This window comes from Bos indicus, chromosome 3 (genome assembly GCF_029378745.1).
Source record: "Bos indicus isolate NIAB-ARS_2022 breed Sahiwal x Tharparkar chromosome 3, NIAB-ARS_B.indTharparkar_mat_pri_1.0, whole genome shotgun sequence".
In the NCBI taxonomy this organism is placed as follows: domain Eukaryota; kingdom Metazoa; phylum Chordata; class Mammalia; order Artiodactyla; family Bovidae; genus Bos; species Bos indicus.
Genome location: NC_091762.1, coordinates 39,372,286 through 39,399,557, shown reverse-complemented (window position 1 = coordinate 39,399,557; position 27,272 = coordinate 39,372,286). Strand labels below are relative to the sequence as shown.

Sequence of the window (27,272 nt, the reverse complement as noted above, 5' to 3'; positions counted from 1 at the left end):
TTTCCACTCCTCACTGTTTCTTAGGAACACTGAGTGTGTTGCAGAGAAGAACCAGTTTTGACTCTATGTTGGAACTGTTTCTCTGACTTGTTATTCATTACTTTTGTTATTATAATTTTACAGAATGCCTGCCTCAGAGAATCCAGCCCCTCTGCCTGACTGTTAAAATGCCTTTGTTCAGAACCTTATCCACTTGTAGGTGGCAGGAAGGAAGAAATTAACACATCTCTTGCCTGAGTCTTGCCATCCTAGGAGATGTTTGTAAGATTAATGATATTTTTACTTTGCTTTCTCACCTCCCCCCATCTCTAATTTATAAAAGAACCTGGCATCCAGACCCAGAGAATGGTTATTTTAAGTACTAGCCTAGGAAAGTTATGACCAACCTAGATAGCGTATTCAAAGGCAAAGACATTACTTTGCCAACAAAGGGCATCTAGTCAAGGCTATGGTTTTTCCTGTGGTCATGTATGGATATGAGAGTTGGACTGTGAAGAAGACTGAACACCGAAGAATTGATGCTTTTGAACTGTAGTGTTGGGGAAGACTCTTGAGAGTCCCTTGGACTGCAAGGAGATCCAACCAGTCCATTCTGAAGGAGATCAGCCCTGGGATTTCTTTGGAAGGAATGATACTAAAGCTGAAACTCCAGTACTTTGGCCACCTCATGCGAAGAGTTGACTCATTGGAAAAGATTCTGATGCTAGGAGAGATTGGGGGCAAGAGGAGAAAGGAACGACAGAGGATGAGATGGCTGGATGGCATCTCTGACTCAATGGACGTGAGTCTGAGTGAACTCCGGGAGTTGGTGATGGACAGGGAGGCCTGGCATGCTGCAATTTATGGGGTTGCAAAGAGTCGGACACGACTGAGCGACTGAACTGAACTGAACTGAGCCTGCCATCTTCTCGGTCAGTCAGCTTCCTGAATAAAGTCTCTTCCTTGGTTCGACCCCTTCTCTCGGATTCGTTGGCTTGTCATGCAGCAAGCAGAAAGTGAGTTTGGACTCAGTAACAAGTGAGTCTCTAGTGTGACAATATTTCATTTTTAGCAAATTCTTACATTTTTAGGCAAATACATATATCTCTAAATCAGGGCTGTTTTTTGTTTTCTCTCCCTGCTTACTAGTCACATGAAAACTTCCACTGAGCAAAAAGCATTGAGTTGAAAGAGAGGCATTAGCACAACCAAAGTCAGTGAAATGGTTGTCTGGGTCCACTTCTTTATATAATTTACTTGTGAATCTAAAATTGATTAAGACCAAAGCCAAATACACTATTATGGGAGAGCTGTATGTTTTGTGCCTTATGATATACTGATTCTGAAAATATCCACCTTAAGAAAGCCAGTTAATTTTACAGTTGGCCAGTGTCCTCTAGCCAGATTCTTCATTTCTAATGGGTCCCAGAAGCATACCAGGAACTGCTATTTAAATAGTACTTCTTTGAAACAGAAGATATGTTCTATTTCCAAAACCATAGAAGTCAGATTTGTGAGTCTATCACAGCTTGCCGAAGACTTCACAAAGAACTTCTAGCTTCTATGGATTCCTCCAGCAACACTGGATCTTCTAGGTCATATACCCTGAGCCAGAGCAGCAGGGAACTTACATCACCATCTAGCAAAGCTGTAAAACTATTTTATCCTGGAGCTCCCTTAATCTTGTAGCCTTCTAACTTACCCGATAAAGGAAGTGGAGTATTTTCCATGATTAATTTTTGTAGGCATTTTAATCTGACTCCAATACCAGAGTACTAACTTTCTTTTCCACTGAGACATAATTTTATTTAATTAATTTTTCCCTTTTTGATCTGTTTAGTGACCCTAATAAGTGGAGGAGTTCCAATATTTAGCTGATGAGAAATAAAAAAAGTTTTCTTTCTTCTGCTTTATCTAAATTCTAATTTATTCTGACAGTCCCAAGGGAATATTTCTTCCTAAGAGTTTAGCTTAAAGTGTATGTTGTACATAGAAATATGCTAGTAATGAATTGTCTTTTATGTTCATCTGACTGCATTATGAGATTTATAATCTTATGCTATAATTTCTGGCTCTTCCTCTCAGCTGACTCTATCCTTGAATTGTTTCACTCTGTAAGAAATTTCTTTTCTCAAATTCACCCCTTTCCATAAATTAATATTCTTAGTATTCACTATCAACAACCTCTAATCATTAATATATTTGCCTTCTAATTATGCACGTGGACATTTGTTTATTTATTATCTCACTTTCTGGAATAAAAAATGAGAGCCAAAACACACATTCTTTTACTTCCAAAGTGTATTTAATACTGTTCCTGCTCAAATCAATAAATGGTGAGTCACAATTACAGATTAGAATACTTTCATCAATGCTTTGTCTAAAAGTATTATGATTTCATGTTTATTCTAATCTATATGCATTACAATTATTTTCCTTTTATTATACATCTCTTTTACTTTATATTTTTCCTCTTTTATTAAGGTTCTTTTTTAGGCTAGTTTAACTTTTATCCACTGCCCCCATCACCTTTAATTTATTTTGCTTTTCTGTGTTCAATGACATCTTAATTAACGAGCCTTGTTTAAAGAAATTCTCCCAATGAATGATGACTCATTTAAGTTACCTAGCACTTCTAGTACCAGTTTTTTCAAGAAATTACAGTTTCCTGACTTTTCTCTTTATATCAGGTTATTGCACAAACTTTCTAATGTATATTTTTAAACTATACACTTTTCTCCCCTTACATTCTTAGTTCTATGCACTTTAATACAAAGATTTATTTTTATTTTATATCAAAGATTCTTCACATCATTATGTTTTCCCTCATGCAGTGAGGAAACATGATTTATTTTCCAGTACATACTTTTAAAGAATATGTTAATTTTTACTAATTTCCAATTACTATTTTTCTAAGTTGCTCTGCCTCCTACTTCATCAATAACACTTCTGTGATCTTTATTTTGACAACTGTTATTGAGCAGCAGTCTAGTATAGTATGAGTCTTCCCTGGTGGCTCAGATGGTAAAGTGTCTGCCTGCAATGCGGGAGACCTGGGTTCGATCCTTGAGTTGGGAAGATCTCCTGGAGAAGGAAACGACAACCCACTCTAGTACTCTTGCCTGGAGAATCCCACAGACGGAGGAGCCTAGTAGGCTACAGTCCATGGGGTCGAAAAGAGTCGGGCACGACTGAGCGACTTCACTTTCACTTTCTAGTATAGTATAGTGGTTCTACACTACACTATAAGATGTTTCATTGGGGTAAAAGAAGAAAGTATTAATATTAGAATATCCCATGATTATTTTTATCTGACACTAAACAAATGAATATTTATGATCTGTGATGGTTCATTTTATGTGTCAACTTGACCATATCACAGGGTGCCCAGATACTTGGTCAAACATTATTCTGGGTATGTCTGTGAGGGTGTTTGTTGATGAGGTGAACATTCAAATCAGAAGACTAAGTAAAGCAGATTGCATTCCCTAATGTAGGTGAGCCTCATATAATCGATAGAAGATCTGAATAAAATAAAATCAAAAGGCTAAGTAAGAGAAAACACTTCTTGCTGGGACTTGAACTGTTATGGACTTCAGACTTAAACTGAAACACCTTTTTTCTTGAGTCACAGGCCTGCCTGTCAGATTTCAGACTGGAGCTTACTTCGTTGGCTCTCCTGGTTTTGTGGCCTGTGGACTCAAATAATTTTCCTGTGTCTCCAACATGCTGACTACAGATAATGGAAATTCACTGCCTCTATAACTGCATGCACCAATTCTCTCTCTCTCTCTCTCTGAATACACACACACACACACACACACACACACACACACAAATTCAGCTGAAGGTCCAATACTTTGGCCACCTAATGCAAAGAGCTATTTCATTAGAAAAGACCCTGATGCTGAGAAAGATTGAAGGCAAGAAAAGGGGGCAACAAAAGAGGATGAGATGGTAGATGGCATCACCAACTCAATGGACATGAGTTTGAGCAAGCTCTGGGAGATGGTGAAGGACAGGGAAGCCTGGCATACTGCAGTCTATGGGGTTGCAAAGAGTCAGACATGACTGAGAGACTGAACAACATATAGACACAGACAGACACATACATCCTATTGGTTCTGTTTTCCAGGAGAGCTATGACGAACACAGATTTTAGTACCTAAGATGGTTCTAGAAGAACACAATTTCAAGGATGAGTTTTCTGAATTGGTTCTGGAGTGTCCAGAACTGGATCTCTAATTTGATTAGATTTGGAGATGCTAATGTGGAGAAGGCAATGACACCCCACTCCAGTACTCTTGCCTGGGAAATCCAAGGACGGAGGAGCCTGGTGGGCTGCAGTCCATGGGGTCGCTAAGAGTCGGACACGACTGAGAGACTTTACTTTCACTTTTCTCTTTCATGCATTGCAGAAGGAAATGGCAACCCACTCCAGTGTTCTTGCCTGGAGAATCCCAGGGACGGGGGAGCCTGGTGGGCTTCCGTCTATGGGGTCGCACAGAGTCGGACACAACTGAAGTGACTTAGCAGCAGCAGAGAGGCTAATGATTCTATTTCTAGTGATAAGAAGAAAACTGATAGTTTATGGCATGATCTGGCAATAGAAATATATAAAACATCACCATAGTGTTACCCAAACTGGGTTATTCTCTTGGTAGATGTCAAGCTAAAAGATACAATAAGATAAAGACCTGGAGAAGGAAGGATGTATCACTTGTAACAAGTAAAGAAAACACCAGGGATCTTTCCCAAAGCAGTGTCTCCTGAACAGCAAAACCGCAGAAGTTTTAAGCTAAGAGTACATGCATATTCATGAAGGGGCTTGGGAGGTGCATGCATATTCACAAAGAGGCTGGCATGTGGGAGACTTTGGCTTAAAATTGGGGCAAGGGTTGACAGAGTCCAAGGAGTAAGTCAAGGAAAAGGAGTCCAAGGAAAAGGAGTATGTCAAGGCTGTATATTGCCACCATGCTTATTTAACTTATATGCAGAGTACATCATGAGAAACGCTGGGGTGGATGAAGCACAAGCTGGAATTAAGATTGCCGGGAGAAATATCAATAACCTCAGATATGCAGATAACACCACCCTTATGGCAGAAAGAGAAGAAGAACTAAAGAGCCTCTTGATGAAAGTAAAAAAGGAGAGTGAAAAGTTGGCTTAAAGCTCAACAATCAGAAAACTAAGATCATGGCATCCGGTCCCATCACTTCATGGGAAATAGATGGGGAAACAGTGGGAACAGTGTCAGACTTTATTTTTCTGGGCTCCAAAATCACTGCAGATGGTGACTGCAGCCATGAAATTAAAAGACGCTTACTCCTTGGAAGGAAAGTTATGACCAACCTAGATAGCATGTTCAAAAGCAGAGACATCACTTTGCCAACAAAGGTCCGTCTAGTCAAGGCTATGGTTTTTCCTGTGATCATGTATGCATGTGGGAGTTGGACTGTGAAGAAAGCTGAGCACCAAAGAATTGACGCTTCTGAACTATGGTGTTCAAGAAGACTTTTGAGAGTCCCTTGGACTGCAAGGAGATCTAACCAGTCCATCCAAAAGGAAATCAGTCCTGAATATTCTTTGGAAGGACTGATGCTGAAGCTGAAACTCCACTACTTTGGCCACCTGATGAGAAGAGCTGACTCATTTGAAAAGACCCTGATTCTGGGAAAGACTGAAGGCAGGAGGAGAAGGGGATGACAGAGGATGAGATGGTTGGATGGCATCACTGACTCAATGGACATGAGTTTGAGTAAACTCCAGAGTTGGTGATGGACAGGGAGGGCTGGCATGCTGCAGTCCGTGGAGTCACAAAGAGTCAGACACAACTGAGCAACTGAACTGAAGCTTTAGCAGACTGATATCACAAAGGGTGAGAAAAGGACAACATCATCATCCTTTAGATTGCTGAAAATCCAACTCAGAATTTCATCCTATGCCTGACTGAAGGGAATTTGTACTAATACTGCAAAATGGAGGTAAAATAGACTATGTCTGGGCTTCCCTGGTAGCTCAGCTAATAAAGAATCTGCCTGCAATGCAGGAGACCCTGGTTTGGTTCCTGGGTTGGGAAGATCTCCTGGAGAAGGGAGAGGGTACCCACGCCAGTATTCACAGGCTTCCCTGGTGGTTCAGATGGTAAAGAATCCACCTGCAGTTCTGGTTTGATCTCTGGGTTGGGAAGATCCCCTGGAAGAGGGCATGACAACCCATCCAGTATTCTTGCTTGGAGAATCCCCATGGACAGAGGAGCCTAGTAGGCTACACTCCATGGAGTCACAAAGAATCAGACACAACTGAGCAACTAAGCACAGCACAGAGTATGTCTAGAACATAGGTGATCACTTAAGGCTTCTCTTAGTGCATCTTTTAGTTTTACCATGCACTATGTTTAAGGTAAGTGGAAAACTACAACAACCCAATCCAGGATGACTACTAATTGTTCAGAGCTTTCAGGATGAACTTACTCAGTCACCTCACCAGCTTAAGAACCAAAGAGATATGAGGTATTTGCTAAAGGCAAAAAGAATACAGAATGGGTAAAGGGAGAAGGTAGAGTATTAATACTAACTATAACCATGTGACAAGTTATAGAAACAAGGACAATAATTGTCATGAGAATATCTTCATTATATTATTTTGTTATGAATAATTTATGTGTTTGTATATACGAGTATATACATATATATTGCAGATATCTTTATTTTCCCTCTCTTAATGTTTTATCATGTAACAAAAGGCATATTAACTTTACATCATAATATTTAAGTTATGAAATATCAAGGAGAAGAGTAATAATACTCAAGGGCTTTTTCCTCCTCTTGTGGAGAAGGAATTAGTAGGATTTCAACTGTATAAGGATAGTTATATCATGTTAGGGAGAATTATGACCTTGTTATTATCTTTCCTTGGTGATTAAGTTTAGTGCAAATGGGTGCCAAGTTGAAATGAGTTAGACCTGTGATGGTTAATTTCATGCGTCAACTTAACTGGGCCAATAGGGTGCCCAGACATTTGAACAAACACTATTCTGGTTGTGTCGGTGAGGATGTGTCTGAATAAGACTAACAGTTGAATCAGTTGACTGAATAATGCAGATTTTCCTCCCTAATGTGGATCTGTCTCAGCCATCAATAGAAGAACTAAATAAAATAAAATGGCTAAGTAAGGAAAAACTCCTCCTACCTGACTACATGAGTTGGGACTGATGATTTTTTGGCTTTTAGACTCAGATTGATATATCAGATATTCTTCAGTCTCAAACCTGCCAACTTACAGACTAAATTTTATATAATCAGTTCTCCTTGTTCTCAGGCCTTTGACCTTGTACTGGAACTACATATTCACATTCCTGGGTTTCCAGCTTGTGGACTGCTGATCTTAAAACTTCTTAGTCTCCATAATCATGTGAGACAACTGCTCATAATAAATCTCATCCTCTCTCTCTCTCTTATTTACATGGAGTCATACAACCCTAACACACTATTTTAAAAATAGTATTTGATATAAATAAAAAGTATTTGGCATAAACATAATTCATGATTGAATACTGTCAGTATGAATCCTCAAATTAATTGCATTTATTTAATTTATTTATATTCATGTTTTTTGTTGTATGGTAAACTGCTGAATTTTGTAGACTTTGGAACTAAATTACCTGAGTTGACTTTTGATTCACTGCTTACTAGTCTCATGGGTTTGAATATGTTTCTGGACTACTCCTTGTTATTATTACTTCTTTTGTAAATTAGGATAAATTACTATCTATCTCAGTTATAGTGATGATTATGAAAATTATTATATAAAAATTCATAAAAAGTGCTAGGCACATACTACAGAATCAGTACTATCTCTTTGCTATTATTTCTTCAAACCATAAGCAATATTTAAGTACTTTTTGTTCAAGGTTTCTTATTGTTCCTTAGTCAAAGTTTGGTTACTGTCACCAGTTATTACATCAGCCAACTTCAGCAATGCTTATTTTTTTTTCAAGGATTTTTTTTAATCCTTTAATTATAAATTTGATGTATCTTTCCAATACTCTACCACAGATGCCAATGAATTAATGACAATATTCCAGTTATATTAATTTATTTTTAAGGATAACATCCTATTAGCTCACCAACAAGCATTTTAAATCCTAGCAATAAAGAAAAACTAATTATTATTAAACAACTTATATCACCTTATCATAAAAAATACTAGAGGTATAGGGATAAGTAAGATAAGATCCATGACCATAAGTAATTTAACATCTTGAGGGAAGACAAAGACATTAAAGAGAAGTGTAATTAGTATAAATCCTTTTCTTCTCCATATCAGTATTCAGTTCAGTTCAGTCACTCAGTCATGCCCAACTCTTTGCAATCCCATGAACCACAGCACGCCAGGCCTCCCTGTCCATCACCAACTCCCTTAGTCTACCTAAACCCATGTCCATTGAGTTGCTGATGCCATCCATCTATCTCATCCTCTGTCATCCCCTTCTCCTCCTGCCCTCAGTCTTTCCCAGCATCAGGGTCTTTTCCAATGAGTCAGCTTTTCACATCAGATGGCCAAAGTATTGGAGTTTCAGCTTCAACATCAGTCATTTCAATGAACACCCAGGACTGATCTCCTTTAGGATGGACAGGTTGGATCTCCTTGCAGTCCAAGGGACTCTCGAGAGTCTTCTCCAACACCATAGTTCAAAAGCATCAATTCTTCGGCACTCAGCTTTCTTTGTAGTCCAACTCTCACATCCATACGTGACTACTGGAAAAAACATAGCCTTGACTAGATGGACCTTTGTTGACAAACTAATGTCTCTGCTATTATCAGCCATCAAATTAAGCAAATTAATCTGGATCACAGAGAAAGCAAGGGAATTTCAGAAAAATATCTACTTCTGTTTCATTGACTATGCTAAAGCCTTTGACTATGTATATCACAACAAACTATGGAAAATTCTTAAAGAGATAGGAATACCAGACCACCTTATCTGTCTCCTCAGAAACTTGTATGCTGGTCAAGAAAGAATAGTTAGAACCAGACATGGAACATCTGACTGTTTCAAAATTGGGAAAGGAATACCTCAAGGCTGTACACCGTCACCCTGCTTACTTAACTTCTATAAAGAGTACATCATGCGGAATGCCAGGCTGGATGAAGCACAGGTTGGAATCAAGATTGCTGGGAAAAATATCAACAATCTCAGATATGCAGAAGATACCACTCTCCTGGCAGAAAGCAAAGAGGAGATAAAAAGCCTCTTGATGAGTGTGAAAGAGGAAAGTGAAAAAGCTGGCTTAAAACTCAACATTCAAAAAATGAAGATTATGGCATCTGGTCCCATCACTTCATGGCAAATAGAAGGGGAAAATGTGGAAACAATGGCAGATTTGATTTTCCTGGACTCCAAAATCGCTGCAGATGGTGACTGCAGATAAGAAATTAACAGACATTCGCTCCTTTGAAGAAAAGCTATGGCAAACCTAGGCAGCATATTAAAAAGCAGAGACATTACTTTGCTAAAAAAGGTCCATCTAGTCAAAGCTGTTTTTTCCAGTAGCCATGTACGGATGTGAGAGTAGAACCATAAACAAAGCTGAGCACCAAAGAACTGATGCTGGAAGATTCTCAAGTATCCCTTGGACTGCAAGAAGATCCAACCAGTCAATCCTAAAGGAAATCAACCCTGAATATTCACTGGAAGGACTGATGCTGAACCTCCAATACTTTGGCCATCTGATGCAAAGAGCTCACTTATTAGAAAAGACCCTGATTCTGGGAAAGATTGAAAGCAAAAGGAGAAGGGAGCAGCAGAGTATAAGATGGTTGGATGGCATCATCGACACAATGGACACGAGTCTGAGTTAACTTCAGGTGACAGTGAATGACAAGGAAGCCTGGCGTGCTGTAGTCCATGGGATCCCAAAGTGTCAGACCCAACTTAGTGACTGAATAACAGACAACAACAAATAAAGCAAATCATTTTATTTGCTGTTTGTCTTATAGGTTTCCCCTCCTTCTGGATCAGGAATCCTTTCCTGCTGCCCTAAACTCTGCTGCAGACAAACTCTTTCCTTTGTCTGGATCTTGGGTTGCTAATTAACATGATAGAGGGATGCTTTCTCCCCATGTTAGGCAGCAAAGAGCTAAAGTACGTCAGGCCTCTCTTCTTTCTCATTATCCCCTCCTTCCTTCCCCAAGACCATCTAAATAATCCACTTATGTACATAAATATTTTCATGGAAGTTTGGAGAACATTTCAGGAGGGAATTACAAGGTAATTTCTCCTGAAGCATGATAGACTCTGGATTCTGAGTCTCAGCCTTAAGACAAAGAATACCATCCATGGGTTGACTCAGCTCTTTGAAAGATTAGTCAACATCTATGATCCTACATTTTACCTCTGATGTCTTACTTTTTCTCTAACTTGGAACACAATATCTCTCTCCACCATTTGGGAGATAGTTCTTTAGGTTGTAAAGAATTATCCATTGCATTCATATTGCCACAACCTAAGAACCTAGACAGCCCTGTCATGCAGAAATCCTCTATATTTGACCCTATTGAACTATATCCCCCCGCTTCATTAAAACCCTTTCCTCATTCACTTGTAAGGCACATGTCTTTTCTTATCTCATCGTTTCTTCATGATTATTTATTCTATGACTATAAGTTCTTTGCTTTCTTCTTGCTCATTCATTTCTTCAACATTCTAGTTGAAGAAATTAACTAGTTAACGTCAACATTAGTTTCTCTTCTTCTACTTCTCTGCCTCTATGTTATATGAACATATATCTTTTTTAAACATTCTATTGAACTGAATTAATGTGTTTACATATCTATATTTCTCACTTACAGGTAAGTTTCTTTGGGACAGGGACTTCATTATATTCATTGCTGTATATTAATTATTTAGTATGTTGTTAGGTACACAAAAGGACAATAAACATTTGCTTAAGAGAATCAAACTAGGGATAATCCAGAGAGAAAAAAAATCAACATTTTAAACTTTCTATAGAGAAGAACTGAATTATTTCTAAAACAAATTTTTAAAAGCTAAAATATTTTGGTTTACAAAAGAGTAACAAAGTGGGAATAATCTAATTTTTCACAAACATGGTATAGAAATACATTAACCTGAATGGGAAGAATTACTTTGATTCAAGATTGTGAAATTTACTGAAATGCTCTTCATCTTTGCTACTTTTTTCCTAACTATGCATTTCTCTCTTTCAAACACTAATGAATTAGGAATGTTAAAAAAAATGTAAAAAAAAAAAGAGTTTATTGACTATGCCAAAGCCTTTGACTGTGTGGATCACAGTAAACTGTGGAAAATTCTGAAAGAGATGGGAATACCAGACCACCTGATCTGCCTCTTGAGAAATTTGTATGCAGGTCAGGAAGCAACAGTTAGAACTGGACATGGAACAACAGACTGGTTCCAAATAGGAAAAGGACTACGTCAAAGCTGTATATTGTCACCCTGTTTATTTAACTTATATGCAGAGTAACATCATGAGAAACGCTGGACTGGAAGAAACACAAGCTGGAATCAAGAGTGCCAGGAGAAATATCAATAACCTCAGATATGCAGATGATACCACTCTTATGGCAGAAAGTGAAGAGGAACTCAAAAGCCTCTTGAAAGTGAAAGAGGACAGTGAAAAAGTTGGCTTAAAGCTCAACATTCAGAAACCGAAGATCATGGCATCCAGTCTCATCACTTCATGGGAAATAGATGGGGAAACAGTGGAAACAGTGTCAGACTTTATTTTTCTGGGCTCCAAAATCACTGCAGATGGTGACTGCAGCCATGAAATTAAAAGACGCTTACTCCTTGGAAGGAAAGTTATGACCAACCTAGACAGCATATTCAAAAGCAGAGACATTACTTTGCCAACAAAGGTCCGTCTAGTCAAGGCTATGGTTTTTCCTGTGGTCATGTATGGATGTGAGAGTTGGACTGTGAAGAAGGCTGAGCGCCAAAGAATTGATGCTTTTGAACTGTGGTGATGGAGAAGACTCTTGAGAGTCCCTTGGACTGCAAAGAGATCCAACCAGTGCATTCTGAAGGAGATCAGCCCTGGGATTTCTTTGGAAGGAATGATGCTAAAGCTGAAACTCCAGTACTTTGGCCACCTCATGCGAAGAGTTGACTCATTGGAAAAGACTCTGATGCTGGGAGGGATTGGGGGCAGGAGGAGAAGGGGACGACAGAGGATGAGATGGCTGGATGGCATCGCTGACTCGATGGACGTAAGTCTGAGTGAACTCTGGGAGTTGGTGATGGACAGAGAGGCCTGGCGTGCTGCGACTCATGGGGTTGCAAAGAGTCGGACACGACTGAGCGACTGATCCGATATGATCTGATCTGAAGCCATGTGTATGGAAAATTAACAAGGCACAATTGCAAGGTTTCTATGCACACATTACAGGGAAACTAAAATACTGGCTTACTCAGCCAAAGCATAATAGATCATGTTGGCAATGGAAAACTATTTAGTGAATTTACACAAGTGAATTTACCCAAGTGAGATTCTGAGGGGAGTGAGGGTAAAAGTATGGGAAACCTGAGCCAAGTTCTCAATATATGTCTCAGGATATTTAACATTAATTGTACTTTATATAAATAAGAATATTAAGATTACCCCTTTAGGTTAAAGTAAATGAATGAATAAGCAAGTTTTTCCTATGTTTTAAGTACCCTTCTGAAATTATAGAATTTGCACACAGAAAAAAATTTGAAAGACAAGGACTCCTGGCCTTCATTATAAAATAATCAAGTTAATTAACTGGGAACACAGCAGGGTCTTATTACCAAAGAAGAAATTAGTTCAATGACTTTTGAATGTAATTTTGGAAACTGTGAGTTTACTGGAACATAAAGTAAGAAATATATTTCACTGCCAAAGAGAAGCATTCATTGGCTCCAGTTAATTCACTAATACGGTCTTTCTTTTTTTTTTTTTTTTTTTTTCCCCTCTCTTCTCTTTGTCACTGGTTCCTAGTATTTTCTACATAGTACAAAGGGCTAGGAAAGTAGGAGACATGCAAAATCAATTAACTACTTTTTATTCAAGGGATAATTTACCAGTTTGTGAACTGCTTAATTTATATTCCTTTACTATTCACTTTATTTCCATATCATTTCATTTTTACTATTTTACCCACACTAAAAAATGAATAAAGAAAAATATATTTATTCAAATGAATAAAGAAAAATAATGCCTAGTGCAGTAGCCTCCACGAGTCACATGTGAAGTTTTAAAATACAGATATTCAGTCCCATCTAAGACATATTGAATCAGAATGTCTTGGGATGTGTCTGAATGGTCATATTTTCTAAAATAGTTCACAGTTAAACCCAGCATTTACCAAGGAATGAAAATGGTTGGCAACTGAAGCAAACAGTCAGTGGATTGTAAATGGTATAATAATATTATGAAAGTGTATTTCTGACTGCAAGCCTTTTGGGTGAAAAAATTGGAACTTGAACAGATTTCATGCATAAGTGTTTCAGTAATAACAAAACGGAGTACTATCTATAGGTATTCTTGTAGCCCCCTTTCATTGGAGATGAAATGAATGAATTCCATCTTAGAAAGACTATCAAATTTTATCAAATTTGTGTCATATCAACATATGAAAAATACTTAACATAAGAGAATACGTGAAACTCCAGAAAACTCCAGGAATTAGTTTATGTATTTTTGTATTTTATTTGTTTATTGTGTACCTAATCTTTTTTTGGGGCTCCAAAATCACTGCAGATGGTGATTGCAGCCATGAAATTAAAAGATGCTTACTCCTTGGAAAGAAAGTTATGACCAACCTAGATAGCATATTCAAAAGCAGAGACATTACTTTGCCAACAAAGGTTCATCTAGTCAAGGCTATGTTTTTTCCTGTGGTCATGTATGGATGTGAGAGTTGGACTGTGAAGAAGGCTGAGCGCCGAAGAATTGATGCTTTTGAACTGTGGTGTTGGAGAAGACTCTTGAGAGTCCCTTGGACTGCAAGGAGATCCAACCAGTCCATTCTGAAGGAGATCAGCCCTGGGATTTCTTTGGAAGGAATGATGCTAAAGCTGAAACTCCAGTACTTTGGCCACCTCATGCGAAGAGTTGACTCATTGGAAAAGACTCTGATGCTGGGAGGGATTGGGGGCAGGAGGAGAAGGGGACGACAGAGGATGAGATGGCTGGATGGCATCACTGACTCGATGGACGTGAGTCTGAGTGAACTCCGGGAGTTGGTGATGAACAGGGAGGCCTGGCGTGCTGATTCATGGGGTCGCGAAGAGTCAGACACGACTGAGCGACTGAACTGAACTGAAATCTTATTTAGGGAGAAGGCAATGGCACCCCACTCCAGTACTGTTGCCTGGAAAATCCCATGGATGGTAGGCTGCAGTCCATGGGGTCACTAAGAGTCAGACATGACTGAGCGACTTAACTTTCACTTTCAACTTTCATGCATTGGAGAAGGAAATGGCAACCCACTCCAGTGTTCTTGCCTGGAGAATCCCATGGACGGAGAAGCCTGGTAGGCTGTGGTCTCTGGGGTCACACAGAGTCAGACACGACTGAAGCGACTTAGCAGCAGCAATCTTATTTTAGGTATTAGGGAAATTTAACTGGAAACAAATTATACAAACTCTCTGACTTCCAGGAGCCAACACTGTATTAGGAAGAGACAGAAAAAACAACTATGAACAACTGAATAAGTAAGTTAATTGCAGGTCCAATAAACACTAATGTGAATACAGAGTGACTGAAGAGAGGAAGATACTTTAGCTAAGTAAGATTGTCTGAAATTACATTTAGTAAATCTATTCTTAACCTTCAAAAGGAGGCATATGTGGAGATAAGTGGAAGAGTATTTCTGCCAGAGGAAAAGCAGGTCTAAAGGCCTAAAAATGGAAAAGACCTTGATATGAGTGTTCAATTAACTGAACATAGTAAGAGCCCTCAACCTTCAATATGTATAATATAGTGCATGTCAAATGCATGACCAATGTTATTTTAGTATAAAATGCTAACAACAATTTTCTATTTAAATTGATGAGTAAATTTTATCAATAGTATAGAAACTGTAAGCCCTCTTTTATTTACTATTTTAAATATGAGGTGATTATTTCTACATTGCTTTTAACTGAAGAGGATCAGTTATTAAGTTCATGTTCAACTGCAATATTTAGTCTTACCATAGTTTCTCTAATAAAGATATCTTACTAGATAACTCAGTAGATATCTCACTAAATATCTACTTTTGACAATTTAAATTATACAACTGGATATATGAATTTTTGGATTAAATATCTATGCAGCATTGAGAAAGAAATGATTATACAAACAAAATTCCTCAAAAGGGGCTACAATAATAGGTGGCCATTTTAAGGAGACCACAGGCAAGAATACTGGAGTGGGTTGCCATTCCCTCCTTCAGGGGATCTTCCCAACCCAGGGATTCAACCCAGGTCTCCTGCATTGCAGGTGGATTCTTTATCATCTGAGCCACCAGAGAAGCCCTTGTACTGTTTTAGCCTCATATGAAGTGTTTAGTTTCAAATTTAATTTGCTGTTTTTAACAATGTCATAAATAATACTTTAAAACTTTGGGGGGAATACTGAGTATACAAAGATTCAGATTTTCTAATTAGATTCATTAAAACTAGAAATCTTGTCTCCTCTCAAAGTTTATACTGATGTAAAGAACTGAAGCAGCCAACAGGATAAGAGAAGTGAAGGATCTGGAGAATAATGAAAGTACTTTCTTGCATTACTTAAATGTTCTTTGACCCAGAATAGATGAGTTCTCTAGATGAAGCATGTGAGTTATTGTACCAAAGTTGGCAAATATTTATGCTACCAAAAAAATCTGTTTTATATGCCAGAAAATTGCACAGCTCTAATAGGGAAGAATAAATCTGACTCCATATTAGATGTTTCTTTAACTTTTGTGTTCTGCTGTTTTTTGCTACAAGTTAATCACTAGCCCAAAGGAACATTGACTATAGTTTAAAGAATACACAGTGGTCCGTCTCCAGGGACCCTCCTTTCCATGCCTGAACAATACCTTTGTTCAGCTCACAAGAAATGTTTTGATCCAGCCTAACTAAATAGCCTCTTGATGAAAATGGAGGAGAGTGAAAAAGTTGGCTTAAAGCTCAATATTCAGAAAGCTAAGATCATGGCATCCAGTCCCATCACTTCATGGCAAATAGATGAGGAAAAAGCGGGAACAGTGGCTGACTTTATTATTTGGGGCCCCAAAATCACTGCAGATGGTGATTGCAGCCATGAAATTAAAAACGCTTACTCCTTGGAAGGAAAGTTATGACCAACCTAGACAGCATATTAAAAAGCAGAGACATTACTTTGCCAACAAAGATCCATCTAGTCAAGGCTATGGTTTTTCCAGTGGTCATGTATGGATGTGAGTGCTGGACTATAAAGAAAGCTGAGCACAGAAAAATTAATGCTTTTGAACTATGGTGTTGGAAAAGACTCTTGAGAGTCCCTTGGACTGCAAGGAGATCCAACCAGCCCATCCTAAAGGAGATCAGTCCTGGGTGTTCATTGGAACGACTGATGTTGAAGCTGAAACTCCAATACTTTGGTCACCTGATATGAAGAGCTGACTCACTGGAAAAGACCCTGATGCTGGGAAAGATTGAGGGCAGGAGGAGAAGGGGATGACAGAGGATGAGATGGTTGGATGGCACCACCAACTTAATGGATATGGGTTTAGGTAGACTCCGAGAGTTGATGATGGACAGGAAGGCCTGGTGTGCTGTGGTTCATGGGATCACAAACAGTTGGACAAAACTGAGTGAACTTAACTGAACTGCAGAATAGAAGAAATGAACACAAACCATATACAGTCTTTCCAAAACCAGGAAATACGTGCAAAAAAATTGGCCTTTTTAGTTTACCTCCTCCTCACTTCTCCCCTGTTTTTTCCATAAAAAGAAAAAAAAAAAAAAAAAACTAGTACCCAGATCCCAGCAAGATGGTTCTTAGGGACACTAATTCACCATCTTCTTGGTCTTATGGCTTTCTGAATAAAGTCACTATTTCTTGCCCCAACAACTTGTCCCTTAATTTATTGGCCTGTCATGTGGTGAGCAGTATGAACTTGGACTCCCTAATGTAGCTTCTGTGACTGTGGAGCCATGCACTATAAATACAATAGTTTCAGCGATTACCTATAATACATAACCCTTAACTCAGATTCCTGGAAAATTTCAATGGTCTTTTTACCCATTCTTACCTCTCATGTCAAGAGGGGATTAGACCTTGAAGACTTAAATACAAGATATGACGCCACTGTAGCATTGTTTTCTTAGGCCAGTCACCAAGACGACAGACATAAAAGCATAAATAAATGGGACCTAGCCAGACTTAACATGGAGAAGGTGATGGCAACCCACTCCAGTACTCTTGCTTGGAAAATCCCATGGACGGAGGAGCCTGGTGGGCTGCAGTCCATGGGGTCACTAAGGGTCAGACACGATTGAGCGACTTCACTCTCACTTTTCACTTTCCTGCATTGGAGAAGGAAATGGCAAACCAATCCAGTGTTCTTGCCTGGAGAATCCCAGGGATGGGGGAGCCTCGTGGGCTGCCGTCTATGGGGTCACACAGAGTCAGACATGACCGAAATGACTTAGTAGCAGCCAGACTTAACAACTTTTGCAGGGCAAAAAACGTCATGAAATGAAGTGAAGTGAAAGTCGCTTAGTCCGATTCTTTGTGTCCAAATCTTTGTGGACCCCATGGACTATACAGTCGATGGAATTCTCCCAGCCAGAATACTGGAGTGGGTAGCCTTTCCCTTCTTCAGGGGATCTTTTCAACCCAGGAATCAAACTCAGTTCTCCTGCATTACAGGTGGATTCTTTACCAGCTGAGCCACAAGGGAAGCCCAAAGAACATTATAAACAAACTGAAAAGAAAAAAGCTATGAGCTGGAGAAAATATTTGCAAGTGATGTGACTGAAAGGGCTTTTAATTTCAAAAATAAACAAATAGGTCATACAATTTAATAACAGGAAAGGAAAAACCTAATCCAAAAAAAAAACACAGAAGACCTAAATTGACATTTTTCAAAAGACATAGAGATGGTCAACAGGCACATGATAAGATGGTCAACATCACTAATTATTCAGTTCAGTTCAGTTCAGTCGTTCAGTCGTGTCCAACTCTTTGCAACCCCATGAATCGCAGCACGCCAGGCCTCCCTGTCTATCACCAACTCCCGGAGTTCACTCAGACTCACGTCCATCGAATCAGTGATGCCATCCAGCCATCTCATCCTCTGTCGTCCCCTTCTCCTCCTGCCCCCAATCCCTCCCAGCATCAGAGTCTTTTCCAATGAGTCAGCTCTTCACTAATTATTAGACAAATGCAAATAAAAACTACAATCAGGTATCACCTAATGTGGTCAGATGGCCACCATCAAAGAGTCTATAAATAATAAACGGTAGAGAATATGAGGAGAAAAGGAAACCCTCCTACACTGCTGGTGGGAATGCAGATTGGTGCTGCTACTTTGGAAAATACTATCAAAGGTCCTTAAAAACCTAAAAATAGAATTGCTGTATAATCCACTCATCCCACTTCTAGGCATATATCTGAAAAATATGAAAGCCCCAATTTGAAATGGGATACATGTACCCCAGTGCTCACAGCAATACTATTTACAATAGCCAAGACATGGAAGCAAAATTAAGTGTCAATCAAAAGATGTGGTATATATAGTACATTATTTAATACACGCACACACACGATAGAATACTGCTGCTGCTGCTGCTAAGCCACTTCAGTCGTGTCCGATTCTGTGTGACCCCATAGATGGCAGCCCACCAGGCTCCCCCAACCCTGGGATTCTTCAGGCAAGAACTACTCAGTCATAAAAAGAATGAAATAATGCTATTTGAAACAACATGGATAGCCCTAGAAGTTATCATACTAAATGAAGTAAGTCAGACAAAGACAAATAATATATGATATCACTTATATGTTGATTCTAAAACACAGTACAAATGAACTTATTTACAAAAAAGAAACAGACTCACAACAGAAAACAAACTTCCGGTTACCAAGGGGAAGAGGACAGTAGGAGTAAATTGGCAGTATCGGTTTAACAGATGCCCTCTATCATGCATAAAACAAAAGACTAGATATAGTGTATAGCAGAAGGAACTATATTTAATATCTTATAATAAACTCTAATGAAAAAGAATTTTCAAATGAATAAGAATATATATATATTTATACGTATCACCAAGTCACTTTGCTATACATGTGAAATTAATATCATACTGTAAATCAACTGAACTTCAATAAAAAATAAGAGGAGAGTGGACAAATGAGTATCTCATCATTCTTCACAGAGGAAATCTGAATTTCTGGCCAACCATTCTAACTCCATTCTCTTGCATACACCAAAAGAGCTTAGGACAAAAGTCATCACAAAACATGACAAGAGAGAATATAGTAATTCCACATACCTGAACCAGGATTCAAATTCTAGAAAGCTTGGCAATGATGCTAACAAGGCTGTCTTGAAAGGTACAACATGGCTAACAAAATTGAAGGCACAGTGATTGCTATATGTTTGTTGAGGAAAATCCCTATCATCAAAAAATTAACCATTTTAATGCCAAAGAATATTCAAACTACTGCACAACTGCACTCATTTCACACACTAGCAAAGTAATACTAAAAATTCTCCAAGCCAGGCTTCAAAGGTACGTGAACCATGAACTTCCAGATGTTCAAGCTGGATTTAGAAAAAACAAAGGAACCAGAGATCAAATTGCCAACATCTGTTGGCTCATCACAAAAGCAAGAGAATTCCAGAAAAAACATCTATTTCTGCTTTATTGACTATATCAAAGCCTTTGACTGTGTGGGTCACGACAAACTGTGGAAAATTCTTCAAGAAATGGGAATACTATACCACATTACCTGCCACCTGAAAAATCTGTATGCAGGTAAAGAAGCAACAGTTAGAACCAAACATGGAACAACAGACTGGTTCCAAATTGGGAAAGGAGTATGTTAAGGCTGTATATTGTCACCCTGCTTATTTAACTTACATGTAGAGTACATTATATGAAATGTGGGGCCAGATGAAGCACAAGCTGGAATCAAGATTTCCGGGAGAAATATCAATAACCTCAGATATGCAGTGACACCACCCTTATGGCAGAAAGTGAAGAAGAACTAAAGAGTCTTTTGATGAAAGTGAAAGAGGAGCATGAAATAGCTGGCTTAAAACTCAACGTTAAAAAAACTAAGATCATGGCATCTGGTCCCATCATTTCATGGCAAATAGATGGGGAAGCTATGGAAACAGTGACAGACCTTATTTTTTGGGGCTCCAAAATCACTACAGATGGTGACTACAGCCATAAAATTAAAAGATGTTTGGTCCTTGGAGGAAAAGCTATAACAAACCTAGATAGCATATTAAAAACCAGAGACATTTCTTTGCCAGCAAAGGTCTGTCTAGTCAAAACTATGGTTTTTTCCAGTTGTCATGTATGGATGTGAGAGTTGGACCATAAAGAAAGCTGAGTGCTGAAGAACTGATGCTTTTGAACTGGTGTTGGAGAAGACTCTTGAGAGTCCCTTGGACTGCAAGGAGATTCAACCAGTCCATCCTAAAGTAAATCAGTCCTGAATATTCTTTGGAAGGACTGATGTTGAAGCTGAAACTCCAATAATTAGGCCACCTGATGCGAAGAACTGACTCATTAGAAAAGATCCTCTGATGCTGGGAAAGATTGAAGGCAGGAGGAGAAGGGGACGACAGAGGATGAGATGGTTGGATGGTAACACTGACTTATGGACATGAGTTTGAGTAGACTCCCGGTGTTGGTGATGGACAGGGAGGCCTGGCGTGCTGCAGTCCATGGGTTTGCAGAGTTGGACACGACTGAGTGACTGAACTGAATGTTTTAAGGATTGTGTAAATACCAATGCTCTGCTGAGGTTTATTTTATACACTCTCAATTATTAAAATAAAACATCTCAATTGTTATAAATAATAAAATATCGATATGGATTATGACTAATGAAACAAACACCACTATCTAGAAGTCTTTTTCACAAAGGGAACAGAAGAAGATTGCTTTCTGGTTTGTTTTTGCTAGGCATCTATCACATGCAAGAATATGGTATTATTTGTAACTGTTTAAAACTCATAGTCTGCTTTAAAATGCATATTTAAGTCTGAATGTTGTGATTTTCTGAGATTCCTAGGTAAATGTATTTGGGGACCATAACGCACATAGCTCCTTCCTCTCCTTGACTTATGTGATTGGCTTTGTAATTCCATTTGTCTTTCTCTCATCTTCTAGACCTATTTTTCTCTTCCCTCACTTCTTTCCCTCACTTCTTTCCCTCCTTCCTATCTATTGAAAATAGAGTGTCTGCTTCTGAAAATGTCCATATCTATTTATAACACTGATTAGAGTGTACTAAAATTTGAATAAGCAAGAGATATTACATATACCACCTATACCACTCTACCTCAATTTCCTCATACTAAAATGGGAAGGAAGAGTTGAATATTCCTGAAATTCTCTGTAGCTTAAATACCCTGAAAGTTTAGTAGTTTTCTTTCCCTTTTTAAGTGCTAATGTTTTAATATTGGGACTGCAATTGAAAGTGATGGTATTTGATAAAATTTTTTCAGCAAATGGATATATAGAAATATTTTCAATGGCAAGCCATTTAAAGAAAAATATATGAATTTATAAATAATGGGATATTTGAACCAATATGGGGGAAAAATCTAACTAGATGATTTATCTGTAAATTAATGTCCAGTAATTGTATGCTTTTATTCTGACTTTCAAATTCCTCTAGATTTCATTTCTGGCCGTGTTGGGTCTTTGTCACTGAGTGCAGGCTTTCTCTAGTTGCGGTGAGTGGGGGTTACTATCGTGTGGCAGGGCATGGGCTCTAGGGCACAGGCTCAGGAGTTGTGGCGCATGGGCTTAGTTGCCCCGTGGCATGTGGTGTCTTCCTGGCCCGGGGACTGAACCCATGTTCCCTGCATTGGCAAGTGGATCCTTATCCACTGTATCACCAACAAAGTCCCAAATTAATCCAGACTTAATGGAATATTTTTATAAAACATATTTTTGGTTAAGAAGTGGGACATATTTTATCAACATTATTTCACTATACAAATAACTTATTTTTATTGAACTTCATAATACACTGATTATCTGAGTTAGCATTGTTTTAATTGCTTCAGAGACAATTTCTCATTTAATTATTATAATGACCCAGTAAGATACAGACTTTTTCATACACTGAACTTTTAAATTCATTCTAAAGTTTACCTCATTTCGTAGCTCTAAAGGAATGACATCTTGGTAACTCTGGTTTATGAATGGTGCATTGAAAATTCATCTTACTCTCATAAAAACAACCCAGGTATATGCACTCTGAATAATGAAAGTAAATGCCTTCTGCAGTTAAGGAGAAAAATATGTCCCAACATAATTATGAAACATAATAATCTAGCAGCTATAGAATAGCCCATACCCAAAGACACAAACCCTGGTTGAAAAAATTATGACTATCTTTATCTATATACACACACTATGCAATTGATCCAATGAATAAATATTTCAACTTGTTTTTGTGCACAGGTAAAAATAGAAGTTCAAACTATGGAAATTAAAACCCTGTTTTCCTCCAGAGTAAATTATTCTTCTATGTAACACTACATTTCATGAATTTTTTTCCTTTGCAATGCTGGCATTGATTCATACTTCTGTTAGGCATATGTATAATGTAATGTAGTTTAAAAAACATTAGTGTCAGAGTGGTTGCTTCTGTGCCTGGAGCAATATGACAATCACATGGCCAAATAAGCTAAACAAATGAAAATGTAAAATCCTGAATATGAGCATAAGTGATTTTAGAAGAGATTTTAATGTATCATAGTGAAGTACACAAGATTGCAATATAGTAAGTTTTTAACACATAAAGAATGATTATATTAATTAAAATAAAGCCCTTCCTATGCATTCTATATAATACATGCCATTACAATTGGGAAAAAAGCCTCTTCAAGGTCACAACTAGCCTGTAATACATTTTTGTTAAGTTTGTTGAAGTATTTACCATTGTTCTGATTTTCCAAGCAAGGAAAAACTTCATTAGAGAAAGGCAATTAATTTTAAAAAGCTTTGAATGCAACTAATGAAGCTACAGGATTCATTACCAGTGAAGGTCACAGAGCTACATAGAGTCCTGAATTTATCTTTATCTCCAGTTGTATGACTGATTGACAGAGTTGAGCATTAGGAATTCTATCACACAACAACCAAAGTCTATCACATAGCAACCATAAGCTACCACCCAGCAATAGGACCACAGCAAGGCAATCTAATCAGAACAACATCAAAGTGGATTCTATGGACCATGTACATGATGAAAAGTGAAAGTTTCTCAGTTGTGTCGGACTCTTTGCTACCTCCTGGGTTATACAGTCCATGGAATTCTCCAGGCCAGAATACTGGAGAGGATAGCCAGTTCCCTTTTCTGGGGGATCTTCCCAATCCAGAGATCCAATCCAGGTCTTTTGCATTAAGGCGGATTCTTTACCAGCTGACCACCAGGGAAGCCCAAGAATACTGGAGTGAGTAGCCTATCCCTTCTCCAAAAGATCTTCCTGACCCAGGAATCTAACCTGGGTCTCCTGCATTGCAGGGGGATTCTTTACCAGCTAAGCTACCAGGGAATCCCCATGTATATCATATTAAGTTCCAATTTCTTTCTCAAATGATTTAACTCTAATTTTGTAAAAATGTTTACCTAAATATTGAAAGTGCCCAATTCTTCTTAATGAGAAACCCACATCTTCTATCTTAGTTAACACTTTTATGCTCTTTTAAAAATCCTCTGGGAATAAAATATTTTACTTAGTATTGAAAGTGCCCCATGCTTCTTAACATAAGAAGTGGTGGTGGTGGTTTAGTCGCTAAGTAGTATCTGACTCTTTGCAACCCTCTGGACTGTAGCCCACCAGGCTCCTCTGTCCATGGGATTCTCCAGGCAAGAATACTGGAGTGAGTTGCCATTTCCTTCTCCAGGGGATCTTCCCGACCTAGGAATCGAACCCAGGTCTTCTGCCTTGCAGGCAGGTTCTTTACCAATGTAGCTACAATACATGTCTTCTATCTCAGTTAACACTTTTTACTCTTTTAAAAATCCACTGGGAATAAAATATTTTACTTAATGAATCAACAAAGTACCAAAAGCAACTTATGATTATGGTATTGACAGAATGTGCCATATAGAAATCAATGAAAAGTATCATGTAAACTATCTTTTGGGGGCTGTGCTGGTATTGAAAAGTATTTGCTAAACATATTTTGATAGTCATTTATTTGTTCCTTGTTATTAATTCTATGTTCATTTACTTATCCTCCCATTCATTTTTGAACAGTTATAACAGTAAACATTATATAAGATTGTAGGAATAAGAAAATAAATATAAAATGGGCCCTCCCTAAAGAAGTATAGACTTCACTGAAGAGAGTAAGGTTCACATTCCAAGTAAAATAAGTGTCATTAGCGCTGCTATCAAAAAAGACTTCCAGAGAACAATGAACACTTGATCAATGTAACTCACCTTCATAAAAATTTATTTTTTTAAAAATCTACTATTCTAGAGGCATCAGCAGCTTTTAAAGCTCCCCAGGTGATTCCAAGCATGGCCAGGAGAGGGATCAGGCTGGTGGGACAGAGGGACAAGCTGAGCTGTGGCATGAGCCTCCCTCAGAGAAAGCAGGGATAAATTGTCACCATCTTGGCAGATCCCCGGAAAAACAATGAAAAGGAGCCACCTGCACTAGGATATCTTGGGCAGACTCCCTTACCTTCATGCTGGTCCTGGCCTCCCTGCTTGTGTTTTCTTAGGAGTAGATGCTTTCTTTCAGGGTTTGATTTCACTGCCACTTGCTCCCAAAATCCCCTACTTGGGAGGAGAGTGGGGAGCTGAGACACACATACTCAGAGGGCTTTTCAGTCACCCTGAGTTCATTCATTCAACAAATACACACGGCAGCTCTTGGAGGGCACAGGGAGTTGTGTCTGTTTTGTGTTTCCTGCATAGAGTGAAATAAAGTGTTGCCAATATCGACAGCTTCCTGAGGGCATCTGCTGTCTCTACTCCAGACGTAAGCAGCAAACGGAACTTGATGACTGTCATTTCTATATGGACCCTTATGTTTATATGATCTCGCTGTGTCTGGCTCTGTAAACTTTGGTGATGTACCTCCTTGTGACCCTGCCATCTGGCTGTGGCTGCCCTTCACCTCAACCATAAGTTTGTGAGGCTCCCATTGTTGACATCTGGGTCCTGCCTCATGCATCTTCCCTGCTGTTTGGACTGTACAGTATTAGGGCAGCACAAGGAACTGATCCGCCTCTCTTCTAAACCCAGTCCGTGAGTGTCTCACTGGATCCTGAGAGTAACCCTGCAAGCCTGGCCCTGAAGGGTGGAGTCAAAGGTATCAGGAAACAGAGAGTTCTTAGCCAGCAGTATTATGCTTACCTGTATCAGGTGTCTTAGGGAACAAATTTAGTATATTAAGATCACCAGTATCTGTTGTTTTCCAGAATGGAAATTGCCCTATTCCAGGAGAGCGAATCCCAGACGTGGCTGCATGGTCCATGGGCTTCTCTGTGAAAGAAGACCTTTCTTGGCCGGGCCTTACAGTAGGTAACCTGTGCCACCATCTTCAGGCTACTGTTATGGTGATGGTGAAAGGAGTGGACAAGCTTGCTCTACCCCCAGGCAGTGTCATTTCATACCCTTTGGAGAATGCAGTTCCTTTTAGTCTTGACAGCATGGCAAATTCCATTCAATCTTTATTTTTGAAGAAACTCCAGTGGTTTTTGCTGTTGGCTCCCAGTGAGGAAAGAGTGTACATGGTGGGGAAAGCAAACTCGGTTTTCAAAGATCTCTCAGTAATGCTCAGACAGCTCCACAATCGACTGTTTCAAGAAACCTCTGCTCTCGCTTCATTTCCCCTCAATTCTCTAAGTATGAACAATGAAGTTGATCTCCTTTTTCTTTCTGAACTGCAAGTGCTGCATGATATTTCAAGTTTGTTGTCCCAACATAAGCATCTAGCCAAGGATCATTCTCCTGATTTATACTCACTGGAGTTGCCAGGTCTGGAAGAAATTGGTAAAAATTATGGGGAAGACTGAACAATTTAGAGATGCCTCTAAGATCCTTGCTGATGCTCTGCAAAAGTATGCAGATGTCATGTACAATCTCTATGGCGGGAACGCAGTGGTAGAGTTGGTGACTGTCAGATCATTTGACACATCCCTTATGAGGAAGACAAAGACTATCCTTGAGACAAAACAAGTAAAGGACCCCTTAACTCCCTATAATCTTGCCTATAAATATAATTTTGAATATCCGGTGGTTTTCAGCCTGGTACTTTGGATAATGATCGGCTTGGCCTTGACTCTGATTGTCACCTGTTACAATATGTGGAACATGGATCCTGAAAATGATAGCATCATTTATAGGATGACAAACCAGAAGATTTGAATGGATTGAATTTTCCTTATGCCAAACTTGGAAAAAAAGAAGGTTTAGAATTGACTGTTTCATTAAAATAAATCTTTTAGTGTAGTTTAAACTAGATTGCTGCTGCTAAGTTGCTTCAGTCGTGTCTGACTCTGTGCAACACCATAGACGGCAGCCCACCAGGTTCCGCCGTCCCTGGGATTCTCCAGGCAAGAACACTGGAGTGGGTTGCCATTTCCTTCTCCAATGCATGAAAGTGAAACATGAAAGTAAAGTCGCTCAGTTGTGTCCGACTCTAGCGACCCCATGGGCTACCAGGCTCCTCCGTCCATGGGATTTTGCAGGCAAGAGTAGTGGATTGGAGTGCCATTGCCTTCTCTTTAAACTAGATAGTACACTTTAAATTTATAAAAAATCAAATTTTGTTCTCTTTTGTGTGTGCCTGTTCTTTTAGAGTGAATTATATAGTATTGATGTGAGGTGACCCTTGTGATATAGATTCCATAATATGCTCAAATATGATGATATAACCATTTAATATAGTTTCATTCCATTTACTATTTAAAATATGCACTGTAATAAATAACATTTAGAATAGTTTGTGTTATTCATTTTGGCAAAATGTGCTGAATTTGAAATGTTTAACTTCCTTACACAGGACAGGTTAAAAGTGATATTTGGGCTGTTATATACTATGAACCATTTCT

General features: G+C 38.7%; 1 protein-coding gene across 1 annotated transcript in view; it reads left to right on the top strand.

The window, feature by feature from the left end:
- LOC109556796 (renin receptor) overlaps window positions 1-26,595 on the top strand; it is a 143,130-nt gene extending 116,535 nt beyond the window's left edge. The window contains 2 exon segments of the mRNA XM_070781697.1: window positions 25,561-26,230; window positions 26,232-26,595. Of these exon segments, the coding sequence (XP_070637798.1) occupies window positions 25,561-26,230; window positions 26,232-26,595 (1,034 nt within the window).
- Window positions 26,596-27,272: the final 677 nt, after the last annotated feature.